Raw genomic sequence first — 20,154 nt, 5'->3', positions numbered from 1 at the left:
CTTAGCTTCTTTCATACAGCGAGGGGAAAAAAAGAACCTCTCTGCAGGCCCAGCTGAAGTGTAATCTTGGTGCTAAGCAGTGGGGAAGGTGAAATTGAAGAGCAAGGTGCAAACAAAAAAAGGTCAGTTATTACTAGAACTAAATATATTTTTGTGGGCTTGACAATCCAGAAAATATTTCTTTGAAAAAGGGAAGAAGCATTGTATATACTTCCCAGCTTGTAGAATCGTGAAAATATGCTTATCCTCGGCAAAGTGTCTTAAAGTCTCAGAAACCGATGTTACAAGCACCTCACAAAGAGACATGTGGGACCCTGCCTCTTGAGATTTCACCACAGGGTCTGAGCTGGAGACCTTCCTGTGGGCAGTCTGTTAATTTTGAGGTTGTGCGCAAAGATTAACTCCTTGACACTTCGTTATCAGCTATTGCATGTTCAAAACACTTGCTGATTTGTTGTGGGTTTTTTTTCCTAATACATAACATGGAAAAGTCTTCAAGACCAAATTCAGAAAAAATGGGAATCCAGTTATTTTACCAGGACTAAAACATTTCTGGGTAAAAACCAAAAATGAAGGAAGACGTCAATAGGCCTTTTGGTTGTATAAAACTGTATTAGAATTAATTTTTTTAATTGATTCTATATATTAACACTAGCTAATAACGTGTGTTTAATGAGAAAGCTTTTTTTTTTTTAACATCTCCAAATGCTGATGCTTTTGAGATTTTTCACAATATTCTAAGGTAATGACATTAATTTCTGAGAGAGACTGGAAAGGGCATGCTTAGGTCTGACGTTTGTATCTTCCATAAAATCAATTAAATTCTTTAGTCTCTGCTTGCTAACAGCTGAAAGGACATGAGTAACTCCGCAGCTTTCTCCTAGAACTGAAGCTTCATCACCTAACAAGTTGCGCAAGCTCACGCTTGCATAAAGCACTGGCGTGATCTGCTCTAGTTTCAGTAGGAGTATTAACGTGCTTGAAGTTAAAAGCGTGGCCGGTCTCAGAACCGAGGCCTGTATTGGAGAACTGCAGTGTAGCTGAGGTACATATACCTCGGAAACCTTATTCTGGGGATTTTGTGATTTTGACTTTTATTTCTGCGGCGTTAATACTGCATTTGTGCTAGCATCTAGCATTCAATTTGCATGTAGTTAGTTAGTCCTTAGTTACTCTACTGAGGGTGCTATGTTTTTGGGTTGCTAATAGCTGTGAAAATAATGTAATAATGAATAGTCCTGCAAAAGTACTTGTGTACTGACACTGTTCCTCTGTTTTATCTGGCATGAAAGATTTACTTTCTGGGAAGCTAAAAAAAGCAGTTGTTTTTTACGTCTGTACCCTCAGAAACTTTTTCTAGTTGTTCTCATCCAAGGTGTTTTTAAAACAATACTTTCTCATTGCTTTTGTTTAATTGCTTTTAATTGTTTTAAAATGTTTGGGCATTTTTTTCTTCAAGAGGGGAATAGGCCTTCTGGAGGTGATTTAGGAAGTACTGTTGCTACCAACTGTCTTAATTAGCAAGTTTAAATTTATAGCTGACTTAGTAAAATTCTTTCAAAACTCAGAAATGTTAGGATCTAATGATTTAAGTTGGGCTGTGAAAGCCTCTAATCCTCTGCGTCCAAATTAGCCTTCCTCATCCTATGTGCAGAAAGGAGGGGAGAGACATTTTGGGATGGAGTTCAATAGCATCAGGCCAAACATTGAAAGATTGTTTGCACAGCTGTGTCTAAGCAGTGACCAAACTGTTAAACGACCTAGTGGGGGGAAAATGAATAGAAACTCCTGTTGGCCAGAGGACTGAGTTTCCTGGACAGTGCTCAGGACGTTATGAAGTCATTGCACATGCTGGGTCAGGGCTTTTACCCATATTTTCCCCTTGCTCCTGGGAATAATTCATGCTTTGCTTTTTTTTCATAATAATATAATTGGCTTAAAGCATCTGAACAAAATTCTGTATTGACAAATGATGCATTGTAGCGTACTTACCTATAACTTCAATTAGGGAACCTTTCCTGGCCAGTAAACAGTTTAACTGATGTGAGAGGAGACAGTGCCTGTATATCTGTCTTGCTTCCTTGCAAATTGTAGATTATGAAACTGGACTACTGAGCAGTAATTTAATCAGTGGCATCAGAAGAGCATTAAGCTGCATTAAACGTTGGGTCACCATCAATGTCAGATGAGTATTAAATTATGGCTTGCAACTTAGCAATACTCATGCAAAAGGCAGTGCTTAGGTTCTTGGCAAGCATATAATAGTTTATTATGGAACAGATGCTTCAGAGCTTAACATATGACCGAAGTGTCAAGTTGTGTCAGAGAAGATGGGCCCAACACTAACGTGGTGCTCTGACTTCGTGAGACATGTTAGCGAATCACTCCCTACCTAAACGACGTGGGTTAAAAGTGTTTCATTAATAGGATCTCCTGGTGAATGCTTGGCAGTCAAAGCACTGCTCTGTCTGCCGAAGAGTGGCTTATAATGCAAATAGGTTATAATAAAATTCTCTCTCTACAAATGGTGGAGATGCAATTCTCCTGATAAGGAGGGAGGATCCCTACAGCCTGCTCAGAGTTTGAATTTTTATGCAGAAGAAACATCATTTTCTTTCTGGTTCTGGCGCACCATAGTATTGCCAGCCTTATGTTTGGAGGATGACTTTGATGCCTCTATTGCTGGTCACAGATTTTTCCAAGTAACAACAGTAAGGTGAAACGAGTGACGCTCTTTCTGGGTGGCTTCGCTGGTGTTAGCAGCAGCTCTTGTGCAGCAGCTAAATCATCGAGGCTTCTGTCAGTCTGCTGTACGGCTCCCGCCACTTAGGAAGGCTGCGTGCTGCAGGAGATGCTGACCTCAGAGCTGTGCAGGGAGAGAGAGGAGGATGAGAAATGGATGCTAGAATAAAATGGTTTCCCCGTTCCTGTTTAGGTGCAAAGAAAGTGAGGAGATAAAGAGAGGGAGTGGGTCTGGCTGGTAGAGTAACAGATGCGTGGAGGAAATTTTTTGCTGGTGGTGGTGCTGAGAAAGGAATAAATGAGAGTGACGTTGATGTAGGTAAAGCTTACCTGGTCTTTATGCAGCCTCTAGCTTGGTGGCGAGACGGGTTCTCCAAGTGGGAATCCTAGCAAGATTTCCCTGCCCATCTGCTAGAGGTGGCGGCTAGGGTTCTCGCCCAAATCTTGCCCGTGGTTAAGATTTTCTTATCTGATTGTAACCACAAGTTGGCCACATAGTCTTACAGGCACAATATCACGGCAGAATATTTTAAGCCGTGTTAGAGGTTTTCATTTATTAAGGGTTGCATCACTGGTGCTCAGATGTTGGCAGCCAAGTTTCTGCTCCTGTGCCGAAGCCACAGTACCCCTGTTTTGTGGCAGGGGGCTGCAGGTGGGAATGCTGCAGTTTCAGCGGAAGGATAGCAGAGCAGAAGGTAGTGGTCTTCATGGGGGGGTCCTATCATCCGGCTGGAGGACAGGCTGATGGAGGTGATGGGGCAGCATGTTGCAAAACCACTCAAAAGTCTCCAGAATCTCCTTCCGCCCATAATCATCACCCTAAAATTTGGTGTTCATTTGCTTGTTAAAAAGTACTGTCCCAGAAATCCACGTGTCCTATGTTGTTATAGTGTTACTTTTCTTTTCAAAAATATACCAACAACTTGTTGAAATTTTAATACTAAGCTATTAATACTAAAGCTTCAGAAATTTTTTCAGTTTGTCACTTTCTCCCTGTTACAGTTGTGAAACTGGCCGTTATGCAGAGAACCAGCTCTGAAGGGGATTTCAGCAGAGCACAACCTGTCATGAGCAGGGGAATTGCGCCTTATCTTTATAGGCATTAGTATTGCTATTTCCTATGTACCAGTGCTTAACTTCATGCATGCTTTATTATTGAAAGCCCTGTTATTTCTGAAATAGTTCAAGTCAGCGAAGAGATTCTAAAAGAACTGAAGAGTGTTAAGGTATTACTGTTTCTTAACGGGAGGCTGAAATAATACATAAGCGCTAAGATGCATGTGATGCAGTGCAGGATCAGAATAGAGCTGATGAATACGTGTTTAACAGACTGGTTGGCATTTGGGAATGGTAGTGGAAATGATGCATTTGATACCTCAGAGCAAGCACTTGGAAATAAAGATGTCCTCTGTCTTTCCAAAAAACCCACTCTTGAAGTCTCACTCAGGCTCAGAAAGTTTATTTCTAATGAGATCAATGGAGTTTGTGGCAGGTAACAAGGAGTCTTTTCCTTCAGTCATTAGTGACGAGGAGGAAGGCATGCAAAGTCAGCCAGAATTACTGTGATCAAAATAGTAATTATTATTAATTCATTCAGGTTTTACAACTACTTCAAATGGCATCTAACCTTATGTTTCAGTTACACTTTTAAGAATAAATATGGAATAAGGAATCACTCGTACAGTAAGACAATTAGTACATAAAACAAGTGCTGTTAAACTGTGCAGAGTGAAAATTCAGACATTTTCTTGTACTTTTTGGTTTTGGTTTTTCATTCAGCTTCTGATTAGGCCTGGATGAGGTGCTAACCAAAATACTTACTATTTTTATATGGATACACCCTCTCCATCACTTTTCAATATAAAGTAAACAATACTTAAATGGGCAGGAGATGATGGAGCAAGACTAAGAAGTATGCTGCCGTTGGCTATATACAGCTGTCACAGAAAGTGTTAAACAGCATTTATCTCCTGGCCATGTCTTGTGGAAATGGGCAGGAATACCCACAATTGGGACACTTTATCCCACGCTGACTGATACAAGTATTTACTTCTCCCAGCCAGGGATACTGCAGAATAAAGGGTGAAGATCACACAAAGGAAACCCAAGCTCAAAATTAATTCAGTGGTAAAACTTTATATGGTTTTTTTTTTTTTTCTTTTATCTGATAAGCTATGACAAGAATATACTAGAGCTTGTGGAACTGCAGCCTCAGTGAAATCTCAGCTCTGGTTTAGATTGCCATGCCTTCCACATGGCTCGGGGCAAGGCGGTTTGTAAGTACAGGTAAGCAAAACACCCGAGAGCATCACTTTACCTTGTGCTGCCTTCTGAAGGGCTCTGTACGAGCAGAGCTCTCCCTGACAGTGCGTTTTCTGTGATATTTCTGGCCTCTTTCTACCTGAATTGCTTGGGAAGCTGAGTGCGGTGCGCATCTTCCTCCTACCCATAGATGGTTCTCAGCGTTGCCTACAACAGTGGCAAAGCATGGGCAGTTCAGGTTTTTCTTTGGGTTTGCCAGCATTAGGCCTCTGAAATGGTTAAGTAAATGTGCATACATGTGTGCATTATAAAACGTTAGTAGCGCTAAACTGCAGCATTTTGCACAAACGTATATAAAGTGTGTAATGCTAATACTTAATGGAGTACCTCATCCTCTTTTGGGGAAAGGCCTTCAGGGACAGGTTTCATACCATTAATTTAGTGCTGTGCAGTTAACAGTTAAAAAAAAATTGTTACGAATTTTCTGTGACACGTGTGCACATTACTTTCCATGCGAACATTCATTTCTCTTTCCTGGGGATATAACATTGACGAGACTTGCAAGAGACTAACATGTCGCTGTAGATTACTTCAATCTTTGAAGGGTCTAATTCCTAGTTGCTGCTTTTTTGCTCATATCGATAAATTGTATGAGCGAGTGATGATGCAAAATGAGAAACTAGCTAAAGTGTAACTTAGGTTGTCACTTCAACAGATGTTTTTTTAAATTTTTATGTATTTACAACTTACGCAAAGCTGACAACATTACTTTAAAAAGTATATTGCCAAAGAAAATAAAAAACAAACAAATGTATTTTGCCATGATCCAGTTGTGTGGGTTGCACTCCCACTTTACAGGCTTATGGTTCATATTGTAAATTTTACATTATGGAATGTGTTCTTCTCTTCTAATGAGCAAGAGGGAGAGCGGGGAAGAGCAGGTGTGTAAAGTTGTCCTTCCGTGTACTTTTATGTAAAGCACTCTACTTTGAATGCAGTTTGAAGCAGATTGTCTTAGCCAAGAAGCTTAAAACTGAAATGTTTTCAACTTCTTAATGTACACTGGATCTGTGCATATCAGAATGTAATAAAGCTATAAAGCTGTCCTTGTAGGACTGTTTGTAAAGTTATTTGAATGTATTCTGTCCAATTATGGGTGACGTCATCAGGGTTCTCTCTTAATTCTGAAATCCTTCCTGAGAGAAGACAGATAGAGTCAGTGCACGCTGGATGATTTTGCTGGTATTAGAAGGAAAATAAAATGTAGGAGAAGGAAGAGTAATTTGCAGCATGGATGGAAGTCATTGTATAAGCACTCCCAAGCAAGCCTAGCATCTTGGCCACTGTTGCTCCAGAGAGAGGGTCAATGTAAGCAGAGCAAAACTAAGGAACTGCTCCTGTTGCAAAACGAACTGCATTGCTTCTAACCATGCTGCTGGGCTGCATGAAATCCGCGGACCCCGTGTGATGGCATCACCAAGTAAATCTTGAAGCCTTATCTGAACCATTAACAGATTTCTCCAGTGGTGGGAGACAGTGTAAAGTACTGAGGTAAAGGAAAACTTTAACAACTGTTGTATTATTTCTTTGGGGACATGATGTTCCTGCTCGCACCGAAAGGATGTCTTCTGACATAATAAATTCCTGGCAGCAAAGCTGTTTTTTGTGGTGAAGAACTATACTAAAGACTGTGGCAGAGCTTATTGACTATTTTGCATAATAGCATGTATTAGCCCATGTGAGGGACGGGGAAGAGGAGGGCCCTTCTTGTGACTACAACAGTGTATTTAACGTGGCTGCTCTGGAGCATGCTGTAAAAATGCAAACATGGAAAGGCATTTGAAAGAACAACCAGTACTTATTTACTTACTTGGTTAATGTCAGGGGTGTGTTTGGCTTACATAAACATCTTCTGACTGTCTTACATATTATACTTGGGTTTTTTCCCCTTAATATATGATTCATTTATATTTTGCAGAGGGGTGGGATGGTTACTGAGACATCGTATGTGGAGTGATGGAAGTGATGAACATTAGAAGTATAGCTTTCCCTTTCTTCTTCAAGACACTCCTACACATATCAAAGTATTTGACCAGTGATTTTAAGTTACAGATGTTTCTTTGTCGTGTGGAGGGGGATGTACAGCTTTTTCTGCCCACAACTCTAAAACCATCCCAAATCTCACACTGTGCTGAATTGTGTGAACTTCTGCTAAAGAGAACTTCGAGCCTGGGAATTGCATGGGCGTTGCGAGAAGGAGGAATGAACAGGAGGGAGTTCACTCAGAGTTTGAAGAAACTTTCCCTCCTGCCTGCCTGCTATAGGCTTGGACATTTGATGGCTTTGCATTTCCTATAGTCATATGTGTTAGTGTGAAGCGCAGCTGCGAATAATCATGGGAGACAGTGAAAAGCTGTGGAAAATTAATACTTTAATATCTGAAGTCCCGAGGGAGTGTTTCAGCCTTACAGCCCCTTCTAAACTGTTGAAGAAGCCAATACCACACCTATTTAGACAAAGCCTCCCATCCTTAGGGAATATGGTGGTTGTGTTTCAATGCTTACAGTCATATTTGGGAATCTGGTGATTTGTCACTGCTGTGCGGTGCAAAATTGTTGGGAAGGCAGGTGCCACGCATTGATGCAATTGCAGTCGGGAATGCGGAGCCGTCGCCCCGGGGCTGGGGCAGATGGAGGGCTGGTTTGTTTCGGGCGGACTGTGGCCTCGCTGGCCCTTTCCAGCTCTGGCACTGTTCTGCCAGTGGTGTGTTGAACCTGGCGGTACTCACTTCAGCTTGCTTTAATATCAGTAGTACTCGCTGCTTACTTGAGAGACTTGTTGGAGAAGTAATAAAGCCACACGCTATTGTTAGATGGACAGTTGTTCTCCCCATGTAAACCAGCGGTGTTGCCTTTTTGTTTGCAGGCACCAGAATATTATATGTTTGGCAGGAAACTGTTTTTTTGATCTTGTAAAGTTACTTTGCGCTAGTACAAAGCTAAACCTCTAGAAACTCTAAAGTCAGAAGGACACTGCTGGGAAAATGTTTTTGTTGTGCTCATTCATAAATGGCTTTATATTTTAGGGGGAACCAATTAGTGATAAAGTTACTACTTATAGTCTGACGTATGGTGGCAAGTTCTTAGGAAACATTAAATCTCTACGGTGGTAGTGGTGCAGACAGGTGTTGTACAAGGAATCATTTTAGAGAAGAAAAATGGTAGCATTTGAAACTTAAAAAAATTATCTGATGAAACGCAAATCAAATAGCTGTTAGTTAATGGTATTTAGAACCCTAATTTTATAATGTTAATTGAAAAATGCCTATATGCTAAGACAGTCGCAATGTATACTAGTTTACGTGCAATAATTGGAGAAGAAATGTAGTACTTTGAGGAAGAAGTTAAACAGTGATTGGACCCAAGAAGACTTCCCTTTCCTGAGGCACTCTGCAAACTGGAGTACATGTGAAAAACGGAAGGAGAATGATTGTGAAAGTGTGAAAACTGCAAAGTGAAACAGAGTAGAAATAAAAGTAGCTGTTGAGGGATCTGCCTTTATTAGCTAGCCAGCTTGAATTTCATGGAGAAAGAGAAGTTTATCAAGCATCTTGGGTCTGGGTCATGTCTCCTTGTGTATTACTTTATACAGTCGCTAGCATCATGGGGCCCTGAATAAGACTGGACTGGCTGGATTCTTGTGTATCATAAAAATGTATTATTACATATAAAGTGACAATGCCACTTTCTCCTCTTGCTTTTTGCAAAGCTTTGATGGTACGTTCCATGTCCTCAAAGCTGCTTCAAAAATTACGAGGGCATAGATTTAAGTAGGAAAAAAAAAATGAGACAATAATGGCATGTTGTCTTTGAAATTTTAGGAGAGTATTTCATTCAGTGTTTATAGCCTTATAATGTTGATAATGCTTGGACAACTTATTGGAGAACTTCTGGTTTTAGTAAAATACAATATTTCAACAAACATACCCCCACACACACCTTAGCCTATCTGGTCTTTGTTCAGAATATGAGTAGGTTTCCTGGGGGGGGAAGAAAGAAAAACAAACAAACAAAAAAGGCAAAAGAAAAAAAAAAAAGCATTACAGTTCACATACTTCCAGTTTATCTCTAGATGCCTCCCAAATTGTGGTGAATTTCTAACCCCGAGCTTAAAATCTGTCATTTTATGTACAGAATTATGAGAGTGAACGTATACTTTCTCATCCCATCCCCGTTGTGGCTGCCCTAGGCCCCTGCAGCTGGGTGTAGCAGTATTTATCAGGAGTAAATGGATGCATTCCTTTGATTAGCTTCATTTGAGGGATTCCTCATACTTAATGATGCTGTGGGTTGTTTGGCTCCTCTCCCTTCCACTAGCAAAGAGATTTCCGCTGCCATTATCAGCACACTAACTTTTCCGCACACGTCAGCATTTCTCATGTGCAAAGGCCACAGCTGTAGTTGAACAATGTGGTCGTTGTAATCCAATAATGGGAATCCTAAATATAACAATAATTATAACCTCTTACATTGAGAACAATATTGATAATCAGGGATACTAATCCTTGAATTTCATAGAAAGAGCTCGACACTGGTTGTTGCAGTGTTATCCATGTTTTAAGATTTCAAATACTTTGCAAAACTTCTATGTGCTTGTGTAAAGATTTGGCTTTGCTATACAGTTGGGCATAATGGAAACAAAAAGCACCCAGAGAAATATGAATGATTACATTTATCAAAAGCTAAACAGAACACTTTGGATATTATTCTTGTAATTAACAAGTGTAACTTGCCATAATAAGGCCTGATTATAAGTCGTCTAACAGCAAGGACTGATTTTATTGAAAATAAGTCCTATTAGAAACTGCACCCAGTTCAGTCGTGTGTATCTTTAAATCATGCTTGTAGTTAGTCTGCATGTACACTTTCTGTCTGTCTCCTTTTTAAAATTTCATTTTGTTTTTTCAAGAAAACCCTTGTAAAATTTGGTCAGTGTGAAATTCTTTGTAAAGTAGAGCTGTTGATGAGCCACGTATGATCCACTCAGTCTTGATGATTCTGCAATTTTCTGATGAACAAAATTGCCATTTATTGCCAATGTGGTCATACGATTGATATATGCAGGTCTTGTGAGAGTTCATGATCATGAAAAGAGGGTGTATCTGCAGGCACGGAAACAGCAGACACTTCAGAGTTAGATTCCTCGAACAGGGTTTGTTTTTTGATTACAGAATTCGTAGTGACTTGAGACAGTACTTCTTTCACCTCAAACTTCTGTCTCAACCCACCGCTGTCGCAAATGCACTCCTTGACTCCCAAGTTCTCGCCTCCCGTAATGCCATCTCCTCGTTCACTGGTGGCTTTCCCCTTGACCGACCGCAGGGCTTTCTGCTGGCGAGGACCTTAAAAAGAAAGAACAGAGCAATGTGCAAGGTCTAAAATACACTTCTATTTCAGTTTCTCATTCTGGACATCTCTTCAGGAGCCCGGGGCGATCCCTTCCTTAATTCCCTCGCTGCTGTACACAGGTACCTCTGGTCTAGTAGCCGGGGTCTCGGCATTTGTAATACCTTCAGGAGAGGCTGCGTTTGGATTACGGTGCTGCTTCTCATGTTCACATCTTCTGTCTTCCGAGTTCTTCATTCTACAAACTTAATGAGCTTTGCTGGAGGTAGTACTATGTATCCAGTGGATATAAAGTGGGGGTTGTTACGTATTGTGTTTCTCTTTCATTGTCTAAAACTGTAGTTTTCGGTTAGCAGTACCTCTCGGCTGATGTTTTGACTACGAACAGTTGAAGGTTCCTAGAAGAAATACATCTACCCTAAACTGCACATGGAAAGCATGTAATCTTATGCTATATTCTATGAATACGCATGTTATGCTTGAAGGAGTAATTATTTGGATCTTCTCAGTCATTTAAAATGTTTGTTTTTAATGCTTTTGGAATTTTCCTTGACTCAGATATATACCGAGGGGGGGGGGGGGGGAAGGGAGTTAAAGAGAGAGAATAATTCCATAGAGTGAAGGACAAATGTGTTTTGCAGTTAGAGGGATTTTGCCTGAAATTGCAGATAACGAGTGCACAAAGTGGTTGTCCCGCTCTTTTGGAAATACTGCTGTAATCCAGGCATTTGGCAATTCTTTTTTTCATTAATCCTGTACCCATTCATAAATCCAGAGCCTGCAATTAATTCCCGCCCCCCCCCCCCCCCACCCCCCAGTTTCAAATATATTGCAATTTTTTCCCAATCTGTAGTGAAAGCTGCTTCTGGTGTTTCTTTCCCCACCCTACCCGCAGTGTTCCTCTGGGACGGGGCGTTACTTTTTTTGCGGCCATCCTGTCCACAGTAGGCATTTGCCATCTACTGCACTTAAAACATTCTGTTCTTCGCTCTGTCTTTTGGCACTGATAACCGTGACATCTGCTTGTCACATACGAAGCCCAGAAGGTGCTGAAGACCCCGAAGCAGCGAGCATCCCTTACGTGGGCATCCCTTACGTGGGCAGAGGAGAATTATCTTTGCCTCTCAGGTGGGGAAGCGGCTGGCTTGGCTCGCTCCCGGTTTCAGACTGAGGGGCATGGAGAGTTTCCAAATGCCACCTCCCACGTACAGATTGTGGGGAAAGCTGGCCTTTCCTAGTCTGCCCCCTCGTGCTCTGCTTCTCCAGGGGAGGAAGCGTGAGCGTGTACCCCAAATAGGAGCGGCCGTGGCGGGGAGCATTGCCCGCTCTGGGCTGCCTGCGGCGTCCGTGCCCAGGAGCAGCTCTCTGGCTGAGGTGGAGGCGAGGAAGAAGTTTTCTGGTTGGTTGTCTTGCTCTTTGGCATGAGCAAAGCTTGTCTTTTTGTATAATGAAAGTGAATAGGCTGGTAGTTTACCAGCTCTGGATTAATAAAGCCTGGGGCAAACGCGTAAGTCGTATCACAGTGTTTTAACTACCAGGAACTCGGTTGAACATTTAATTTTGAAATATAAGTAGACTCGTGCAGTTTCAAAGGTGGTCAGTCCTTAAGAACAGTTGGCTTAAATTTAATGCATATGTAATGGTGACCATGGAGAAAGCAACCATGATTTTTTTTTTTCCTGAACATCGAACGTTTTAGTGGTCCCTTCCATCATGGTAGTTCAGGTAAAAATGTTGCAAATGATAGTTTGCAATCTGAAAAGGTATTGGATAGTGCTACATAAATGCACAGTTTATATTAAACTGTAGTTTAAATATTTTTTTAATGACTTGTTAAGTTCTGTGCTACGGTCCATTGCTTGAATTTGTCTTCGTTAAGGCATAAAACTGAGGGAGCTCAGGGAGGGCGTACTCTTTCTGTTCAGACTGAAAGATGAATTTGTTTGCCTGATATTTAAAGAAAAAGAAAAGCCCCAAACCTGTCATTTGTTTTTTAAGAAAGCTGTGTGTCTTTCCCTGTTGTGCAGAATTACTCCATGTATTGTGTGTATGGGTTTGCTTTTCAGTAAATGCTGGGCTTACAGAAAAAGGGCTTGTCAAGGGAAGTTGTCAGTTTGCATCCTCATTCTGATTTACCAGGGGAACAGAAAAATATACTTCCTTATCAAAGTTTCAGGTATGGTAGTTAAACCTGTAACGTTCATCATCTTTCCCCTAACCCCAAACTGAAAAGAGGACTGATACGGATGCAAACTCTGTTATTTTCACTGTAGTTTTCCAATGTTAAGGAAAAATTATTTTGCCACCAATTTGGGGAAGAATATTCTACCTAGTTGGCACTATTTTTAGAACTGTATCACCTTATGTATATCTGAGCAGCTGAGCTACAAATTTTAGTTCTGATCTAGCTGTAGAGAAAGTATTTTAATACTACTTAGTCTCTTGGAGGCGGCAGGAAAGACCGAACTGCTTGCAGAAGAGGAGCAGACTGTGGGATCAGAACCTCAGGATATATTTCATGGAGAGGGTCATTTGAGTTTGAATTACCACAGACGTGCAGAACCTGTTCTGACACTGAATTACAGGGCGGTTTGTCGGTTCGCTTATTTCAAAAGATGACCTGTTACACACATCAAAATAAGACCAATACCTCAGAGAGATCATGAAGTGTGCACTTGTGCTGTTAGTTAGGAGATGCAAGCACAGAAGACTGCCCTGGAGGGTAGCGCTTCTTATTCCAGAAAATCATATGAGTAAAAAAAAGACATTAAACATTTCTCAATCAGTTGCTACTGTGCCATTGCTGTAAAAGGAATTCATTGCATAAACCCCCACCCGATTTCGCATCTGTGAGCCATTAAGAATTGTTAATTATTTGATGAACTCTGATTTGGCCCACACGAGGTAGAACTCCATGACAGACTAGGGGAAAAAACCCAGCTCCAGTATGTTCTACTTGCAAGAGAAACTTCTCTAGAGAAGTGGGTTTTTTTAATGTTAAAAGCACTGACTCTTCTGAGCAGTTTCTTTTGGAGGAGCTTTCTTTACTTTTGCTGCTGTTTATTTGTTTAATCCCACAGGCGAGGTAGAGCTTGCTTTAAACTTAATGAGAAGAGTTGCTCCTTTTCTGTTAATGCCCAGAATAGCCCATCTGTGTACATAACACCTCAGGGGTGTGCTGGCTGACAAAGAAGTGCAATGTAGTAACTTAACGTCTTAAATGCTCTTCTAGTCAAACTGGCCAGGTAGTGAGTGTACAGGGGGATCCAGACGGCGTTGCCAGACCTTGTGCTTGATTAGCTCAGGTGGAAAACATGTGGGGCAGGGGAGCTGATAAGCTCAGGTGGAAAGCGTTCAGGGTAGGGGAGCTGATAAGCTCAGGTGGAAAGCGTTCAGGGTAGGGGAGTGCTGCTTGAGTAGTTAGTGTCCTTGGAGGTCTATGTTGTTTCTGGAGCACAAGATGAGGAATCTTTCAAGAAAAAAGAAAGGAAAAAAACCCCAAACATTATATAGTGTTTTCTTTAAAGAGTACATCTAAAAGGAAGAGGAGTACCATCACACAGTTCTACTTTAAGGTCTGTAATTATTGGAACATCAGTGCCTTTACATATACTCAAAAATTCTTGGGGTTGTTTTGGGTGAGGAGCAGAGTTGTTGAATACGAGACTGTTACTGGTGTGTTGACATCTCAAAACCTGTTTGATACACTGTGGGGCCTTATGCACCCAGAATATAATAATGAACCTGATTTTTGGATAGAGGCTGCTGTTCTTGAAATATTCAGGACCGCTAGGTGCTTGGCAACCTTAATCCCACCCAAGGCCAGGAGCAGGGAATAATAGTACATCAAACCGAGTTATTTGCTGGGATTCCTGTGGTACGTGAGTTGTGTGACATCCTCTGATACGAGGGCACCTGGGGGTAGAAGCAGAGCAGACCTTGACGCCTAGGAAACTTTACTACTGCGTCGAGGCTGGGTGGAGGCTGGACTTGCAGGAGTATTGTGAAAGACAGAGTGCTCTTAAGAGAGCTGTGCTTTCCCCCTGAGCTTCCAGGGTGTTTTCACGGACCCCAGGCACCTGATGTTCTTTGGTACATCTTCTCCGGTCCCAAGTGAAATGGCGTTACCAGCCAGGAACGCCGGTTCCCTGCAGCTCCCCTCCCGTCGAAGGGAAGGCAGCAGCAGCTGGCCGTCTGCTGCGGCTCTGGGGACAAAAGGTGTGGGTGAGGAATGCTGGCAGCCTTCTGGTATTATTATTTCCTGTCTATGTATCTGTGCAGTTTTGTTTACAAAAAGAATTGCTGCTCTCTTAATTAAGAAATAGAATGACATAAATCAATTACTTTAAAAGGTTGTTCTGTTTGGGGAGCGAGGGCAAGTCATTGTGGCAAGCTATACTGAAAATGTCACGCAATCTATGGTTAAATTATTTTGTTCTTTCCGGGCTGTAGTTTTTATGAAATTGGTGAGTCAGGCAATTGTCGGTAATATTTTTGTTGTCTTAAAAGCTTTTTTCTTACCCTATATGAACTACGTGCATCCATCTAGATTACATCTGAATGACAAAAATACACAGATAGCAGGAGGAGGAAGAGTAATGGCTTTATTTAGAATTAACTGTCAGTAAGTGTTTATTAGGTGCATCTGTCATGTCTTATTCTGGATTTGTGTTCCTAGTCTCTTAGCCGGGAATTCGTTTTTTTGATACCTGATGACGCCAAATATTTTAATGTTATTATTCTCATTCAGCAGTCTATGTAAGCAGTGTGGGACTTAAGTTCAGGAATATCAGAAGTACTTACTGCCTTCTTTTTTAGTCATTTAGCAAAAGCACATATATGGCCTATTTTTAATACCTTTTTAGATGAAATGTTTTATGTATTGTCAAGAATATTCAATTTCTTTCAAGAAATAAATGCCATTATGCATGGGACTCTGCTTGTAAAACAGTTTGTGCAATTAATATATCAGATGGAAAATTTGGGCTAAGAAGGGCTTTGGGAGAAAATACGTACAAAGATGGATAAATCAAGAAGGCTCATGTCAGATAATTCAAGATAATGGTATCTTGTGTGTGTGTGTGAACAAGTAAAGTAGATTCAAGAAGATTTGAGAAAAATTACTTCCTTTCGCAACCTAAATTTAAATGTCTAAATGAGTTCTTATAGCACTGGCACTTGGAAATGGCCTTACTTTCAGGTGTCAGGCAGAGAAGAATACCTGATTTTTATTGCTGCTTGTCTGTTTGCTAATAATGATGAGCATTGCCTAGCACGTAAGAGAGAGACAGCAGTATTTGGATGAATTGAGGGCTCCCATTGAAATGCCTTGGGAGTATGCAGGACTTGTACCCTTTGATGTGTTCTGAAGCAATGGTGTCTAAGAAAGAGGGAAATGAAGATCTTCCCCTTGTACATCGCACTGACTGTGCACGTATTGTGTTGTTTTACCATGAAACATTACTTTTGATTAACAAGCAGTTGTAAGGCCAAAGGCAGAGTATTCATTATTTAAGTACAACGGGAGAAAATATCAAAAATACAGTGAGGCACCCCACAAAGCAGCAGGCTGTGTTGTTTTGAGCTTAGAGTGCTCCTGCCTTCTTTTCCGTGCATATGTGTGGCAACCAAATCATATTATGGATCAGTCTTGGTGGTTCTGATCATTCAGTTTCCCCTACTGTAGGGGAATGGAACTTAGGAGAATAAAAGCTTTAGTAGATCATTGCTTTCACTGAAAGTTTAACCATTTGTGTTTTCTTTGTTGGAGAATTAGGGCAAAATTTTTAGCTCCTCACAAGCTGGTCAAGCACGTCTGCATCCCTGCCTGCAGTACCAACGTGTTCTTCCTGTGAGTCCCTTTGGAGGTGGGCTACACCCTAAAAAGGGTGAATGACAACCAGTAATGCAACAAAAACGGTTTTAGAGAAGCTTTATGCTATAAGCTGGGGCTCTTAGGAGACAGCTGGGGCTCAGAGTCAGATCGATCTTTTTGCCTCCATGTATCTTCAGATTTTGCGGACGTTTGCATTAGCAAGTGAAAATGTTCTCTCTCACTTCCTTGCAACCTAACGAGCAGATGTCTTTTCAGCATTAGGGATTGTTTGAAGACAACCATCAGAAAGGTGGTAGCTCTCAAGAAGCAGCTAAGTTAATGCATTGAGGTTTTTGTGAAATCCTGTTACTCGGTAGCAGTCATGTTGATCCGTCAGAAGGTGTTCAGCCACAGATTTTAGATGGACCATCAAATACCCAGGAGTCTTCCTTATCCCCTTGGCACAGGGATGCACACGCTGCAGAGCTTCCTCGTACTGGTCTGGCCCTCTTAGGCAAAGGTTGATGGGGAAGAGGTGCATGATGGATTATCTCATGTTCTGCAGGGCTATTTGCTCCAGGCAAAACCATGGAGTCAGCTACGTGTCATTAGACCAATAATCAAACTGGATAGCTAGAATGGGGTGGCCCCCAAAGCAGGACCTGGTTCTGTACAACCCTGCACTTGTCCGTGTCCTGAGCACTTCTAGGATCTTTTATGGCACAACGGGCCTGTTTCTGCTCCGCGATTACTCAGTTCTGGGGAGCGCACCCTGGTCTTGATTTTAGTGGCTTTTTGTGCTTAGTAAGCATTTGTGTGCTGTGAGTGACTCCATACAGTTTCTGAGTGAGGTACATTGAGCTGCATCTGCTGCTGCAGTTGGGGCCCAGTTTATGCATTTGCAGTGCTACCGCTTTTCTTGTTCTCTAGAGCTCCTTGCAGCTTGTTTTGGGGGCTGGCATGGTCTGCGAACTTTCGGGTGGCTCAGCAGCCTGTGAACCTCCTTGGAGTAGGAGAGACACTGCGATGTGGCACTGCCGTTTTGTGCGTCACTGCGTGGGGCGCTGTGGTCAAGTGTCCCATGAAGGGACGGGTCCCTAGCTGAGGGCATCTCCATCAGCCCCTCCTCGTCATGCAACCTACCGTGGCAGAGGTACGCTGGGAGCGAGGTTAAGAGGCACAGATAGCTAGTCGCTCCTGGATGTATGGCATTTAGCATATTCACACTCATTATTCCCTTAGAATTTGTCTCTGGCACAAATGCTTTCCCTTGTTTCCAGTCTCTTACCGTGCTGTAATAATTAACAGCATATGTTGATGTGCTGCACCCAGAGAAGGATGCAAGTCTTCCTCCCTCCCGTTGTTTCCTCTCCTCCTCTCCTCTCCCAGATGTCATGGAGGCATTGCTAACCTACCTGTTATGAGAGGCCGCCAGGCAGGCATTCGTAGCACAGCACACTACAAGAATTCAGGGCTCTCTTTGGGGTTCAGGAACGGTTGGTATTGTCCACAGGTAGAAAAGCCATGGCTGCCATAGCTCTCCAAATCTTAAGATTTCTGGGTACCATTAAATTTTTTGTAACGTTGAAATAATTCTCTTAAAGATAGGGCAAGTTATCCTCTGTTGGCTTGATTTTTGGTTCCAGCCCGTTTTTACTTCCTATGGCAGTACAAAACATTGCTAACATTGGTCTTCCCTTCTTCTGTCCTGTTTCTGCAGGTCTTGATGACTGCCTGCAGCAATATATAAAGAACTTTGAAAGAGAGAAGATTAGTGGCGACCAGCTGCTACGCATTACTCATCAAGAACTGGAAGATCTTGGAGTCACACGAATTGGCCATCAGGAACTTATCTTGGAAGCAGTAGACTTGCTCTGCGCGCTGGTAAACTTTTTGGGGCAAAACAGGGTGTGTGTGTGGGGGGAGCGAACAGTGTTTGCAAACTCACAGTTTGTGTATTCAAATTTCCAGTTCTAAAGACCAAGTAGTTCAAGAAACTCCTGGCATGTGATGTATGAACAATTTAGCATTGTAAACCAGAGGCAAGATAAAGAGCAATATCTACTGATAGGATGGTGCTTGTGAAATAAATTGGTATCAGAGAATTAAGGCTTGCATATCTGTCTTTATAGAAGAGAAGTTTATCTGAAATCACAAAAGAACTAGAGCGGGTTTGGTTTGGAATGTAGAACAGTTATATATGTGAATGCAGTAATTGAGTGCCGGTTGCCCTTTACAAGCAAAACGCCCTGATACTAACCATGTCATTTTTCACTGATCCTTTCATGCAAATTATGTTTTAGATGATTATTCAAGCTTGCTGAAACATAGCTGCTTGTATTTCAGAGTAGAAGGGATAAAATACTGAAATAATTATCTTATGTGTAAATAATACATATATCTTTGATGGCGCATACAGAGGGATTTGGTAATGGTCCTTTCAGTCAGGTCGCGTCATACATAACTGGGATTATCCCCTTGGTGAGGGGTGTGCTGCTGACTTCACCCTTTTTCCGAACTTTTATTGCGTGCCTGTAAAGATTAGTGATAGATTGGGCATACTGTCTGCATTCTCCACTGTAGGAAGGATTGTGAACAGCTCCGCTAAGATGTACTTGACTGCCTAAAGTGGTGTTTTGTGGATTTTTAATGCATACTACTTTTCCAGGCCTCAGAAGCAGCTTTAAGAAAGCTGAATCCCAGTAGAGGCAATCAAAGATGGTACGCTGAAAGGCTCTTCAGAAAGACTTGTGGATTCTCAGTATGCAGCAGCTTTTCTGAATATCCTGTTGTTGCATCTTTGGGAGATAGATGTGAGGGGTAATGAAGAGAAGACTGTGGAAAAAAAATTAAAAATGTGGAAGAAAAAGTAAAAAAAAAGTGGAGAAAAGCTTTTCCATACAGGAAGACATTTGGTTTTAAACACATCTTCGATTCTCTTCTTTAGAGTAGTATTTCTAATAACATTGCAAAGTGGCTCAGTGCAATAAGTTAACTCATCTATTTGTTTTCTAAATAATGGAAAGGATGCCATCCTAAAAAAAAAAAAAAAGTGCTACATGTATAGAAGGGAACATAGAGTTATTCAGAAAGTACTTTTCTCATCAGACAGTGCAAAAGGAAACAAGAAAGTAAATATTTTAATTAACTGAGACAAAATCTAAGTAAGGGTGAACTCTGACAAGCAAACAGAGAGACAGATTGCGGCTCTTTCAAAAATAACCTATTTTCACAGAAAAAAACCTTGTTTATTAGCTGAAATTTCTTTTTTCATGGCTATGTAATTACAGATGTTATCTTTAGACAAACAAACACAACTTGTCTTTGTAGCTCCCTTATCTTAGGCAAAAGTGTATGGAACTAAGTTGAATATAAAATAAGGAATTTGTAGCAAAGGCTAACACTGCATCCTCAATTCATGCAGCAAGTCTCTACCTTCCTGGTCCTTGTTGCACATACAGTGTTGACTGCTTTTCTGAGTTCATCTTAAAGGAAACTTCATCACTGAAACACAATAGTATGCCTTCAGATCACGGCTTCTAATTTAAGCTGAGGTTTTTGCAGTCTCACAATTGGCTCCTCATGGCTCCTCAGGGATACAAAATGTGATTGTTATATTGATTTTAGTGGACTTAATTTGAATTTATTGTTCACCAATCAGATAAACCTCTTAGGAAATTTAATTCAGAGACAATCCTTTTGGCTCTACTGGTCCTAGACTTACGGGCTTTCCTTTGTTTATTGCATCAGTAAGTATCTGCCCTGGTTAGTGCTTGCCCATTCTTCCAATTAGCCTCTAATGTTGACTGTATTGTTTAGGAGAGCTTTAAGCCTATGACTGTCTAATGTAGGATAACTGCTAGTGCAGGTAGTTGCTGTGCAAGGTTTTTTTAAATGAAAATTAGCTGATTATTTTTTCTGTTTCGCTGG

General features: G+C 41.3%; 1 protein-coding gene across 7 annotated transcripts in view; it reads left to right on the top strand.

Annotated features, from left to right (window-relative positions):
• CNKSR2 (connector enhancer of kinase suppressor of Ras 2) overlaps positions 1 to 20,154 on the top strand; it is a 212,888-nt gene that overhangs the window by 17,861 nt on the left and 174,873 nt on the right. For 5 of the 7 annotated variants that reach the window (XM_049835198.1, XM_049835196.1, XM_049835194.1 and 2 more), the window contains exon 2: positions 17,945 to 18,132. In XM_049835198.1, coding sequence (XP_049691155.1) covers positions 17,945 to 18,132 — 188 coding nt within the window. The remainder of the gene's footprint in view (positions 1 to 17,944; positions 18,133 to 20,154) is intronic. The other 2 variants (XM_049835197.1, XM_049835195.1) reach the window with 1 other exon arrangement.

The sequence above is a fragment of the Accipiter gentilis genome, chromosome 32 (assembly GCF_929443795.1).
Source record: "Accipiter gentilis chromosome 32, bAccGen1.1, whole genome shotgun sequence".
NCBI classification, from domain to species: Eukaryota; Metazoa; Chordata; class Aves; order Accipitriformes; family Accipitridae; genus Astur; species Astur gentilis.
The sequence above is the reverse complement of the archived record's forward strand: the minus strand, read 5'-3'. Positions and strand labels throughout refer to the sequence as shown.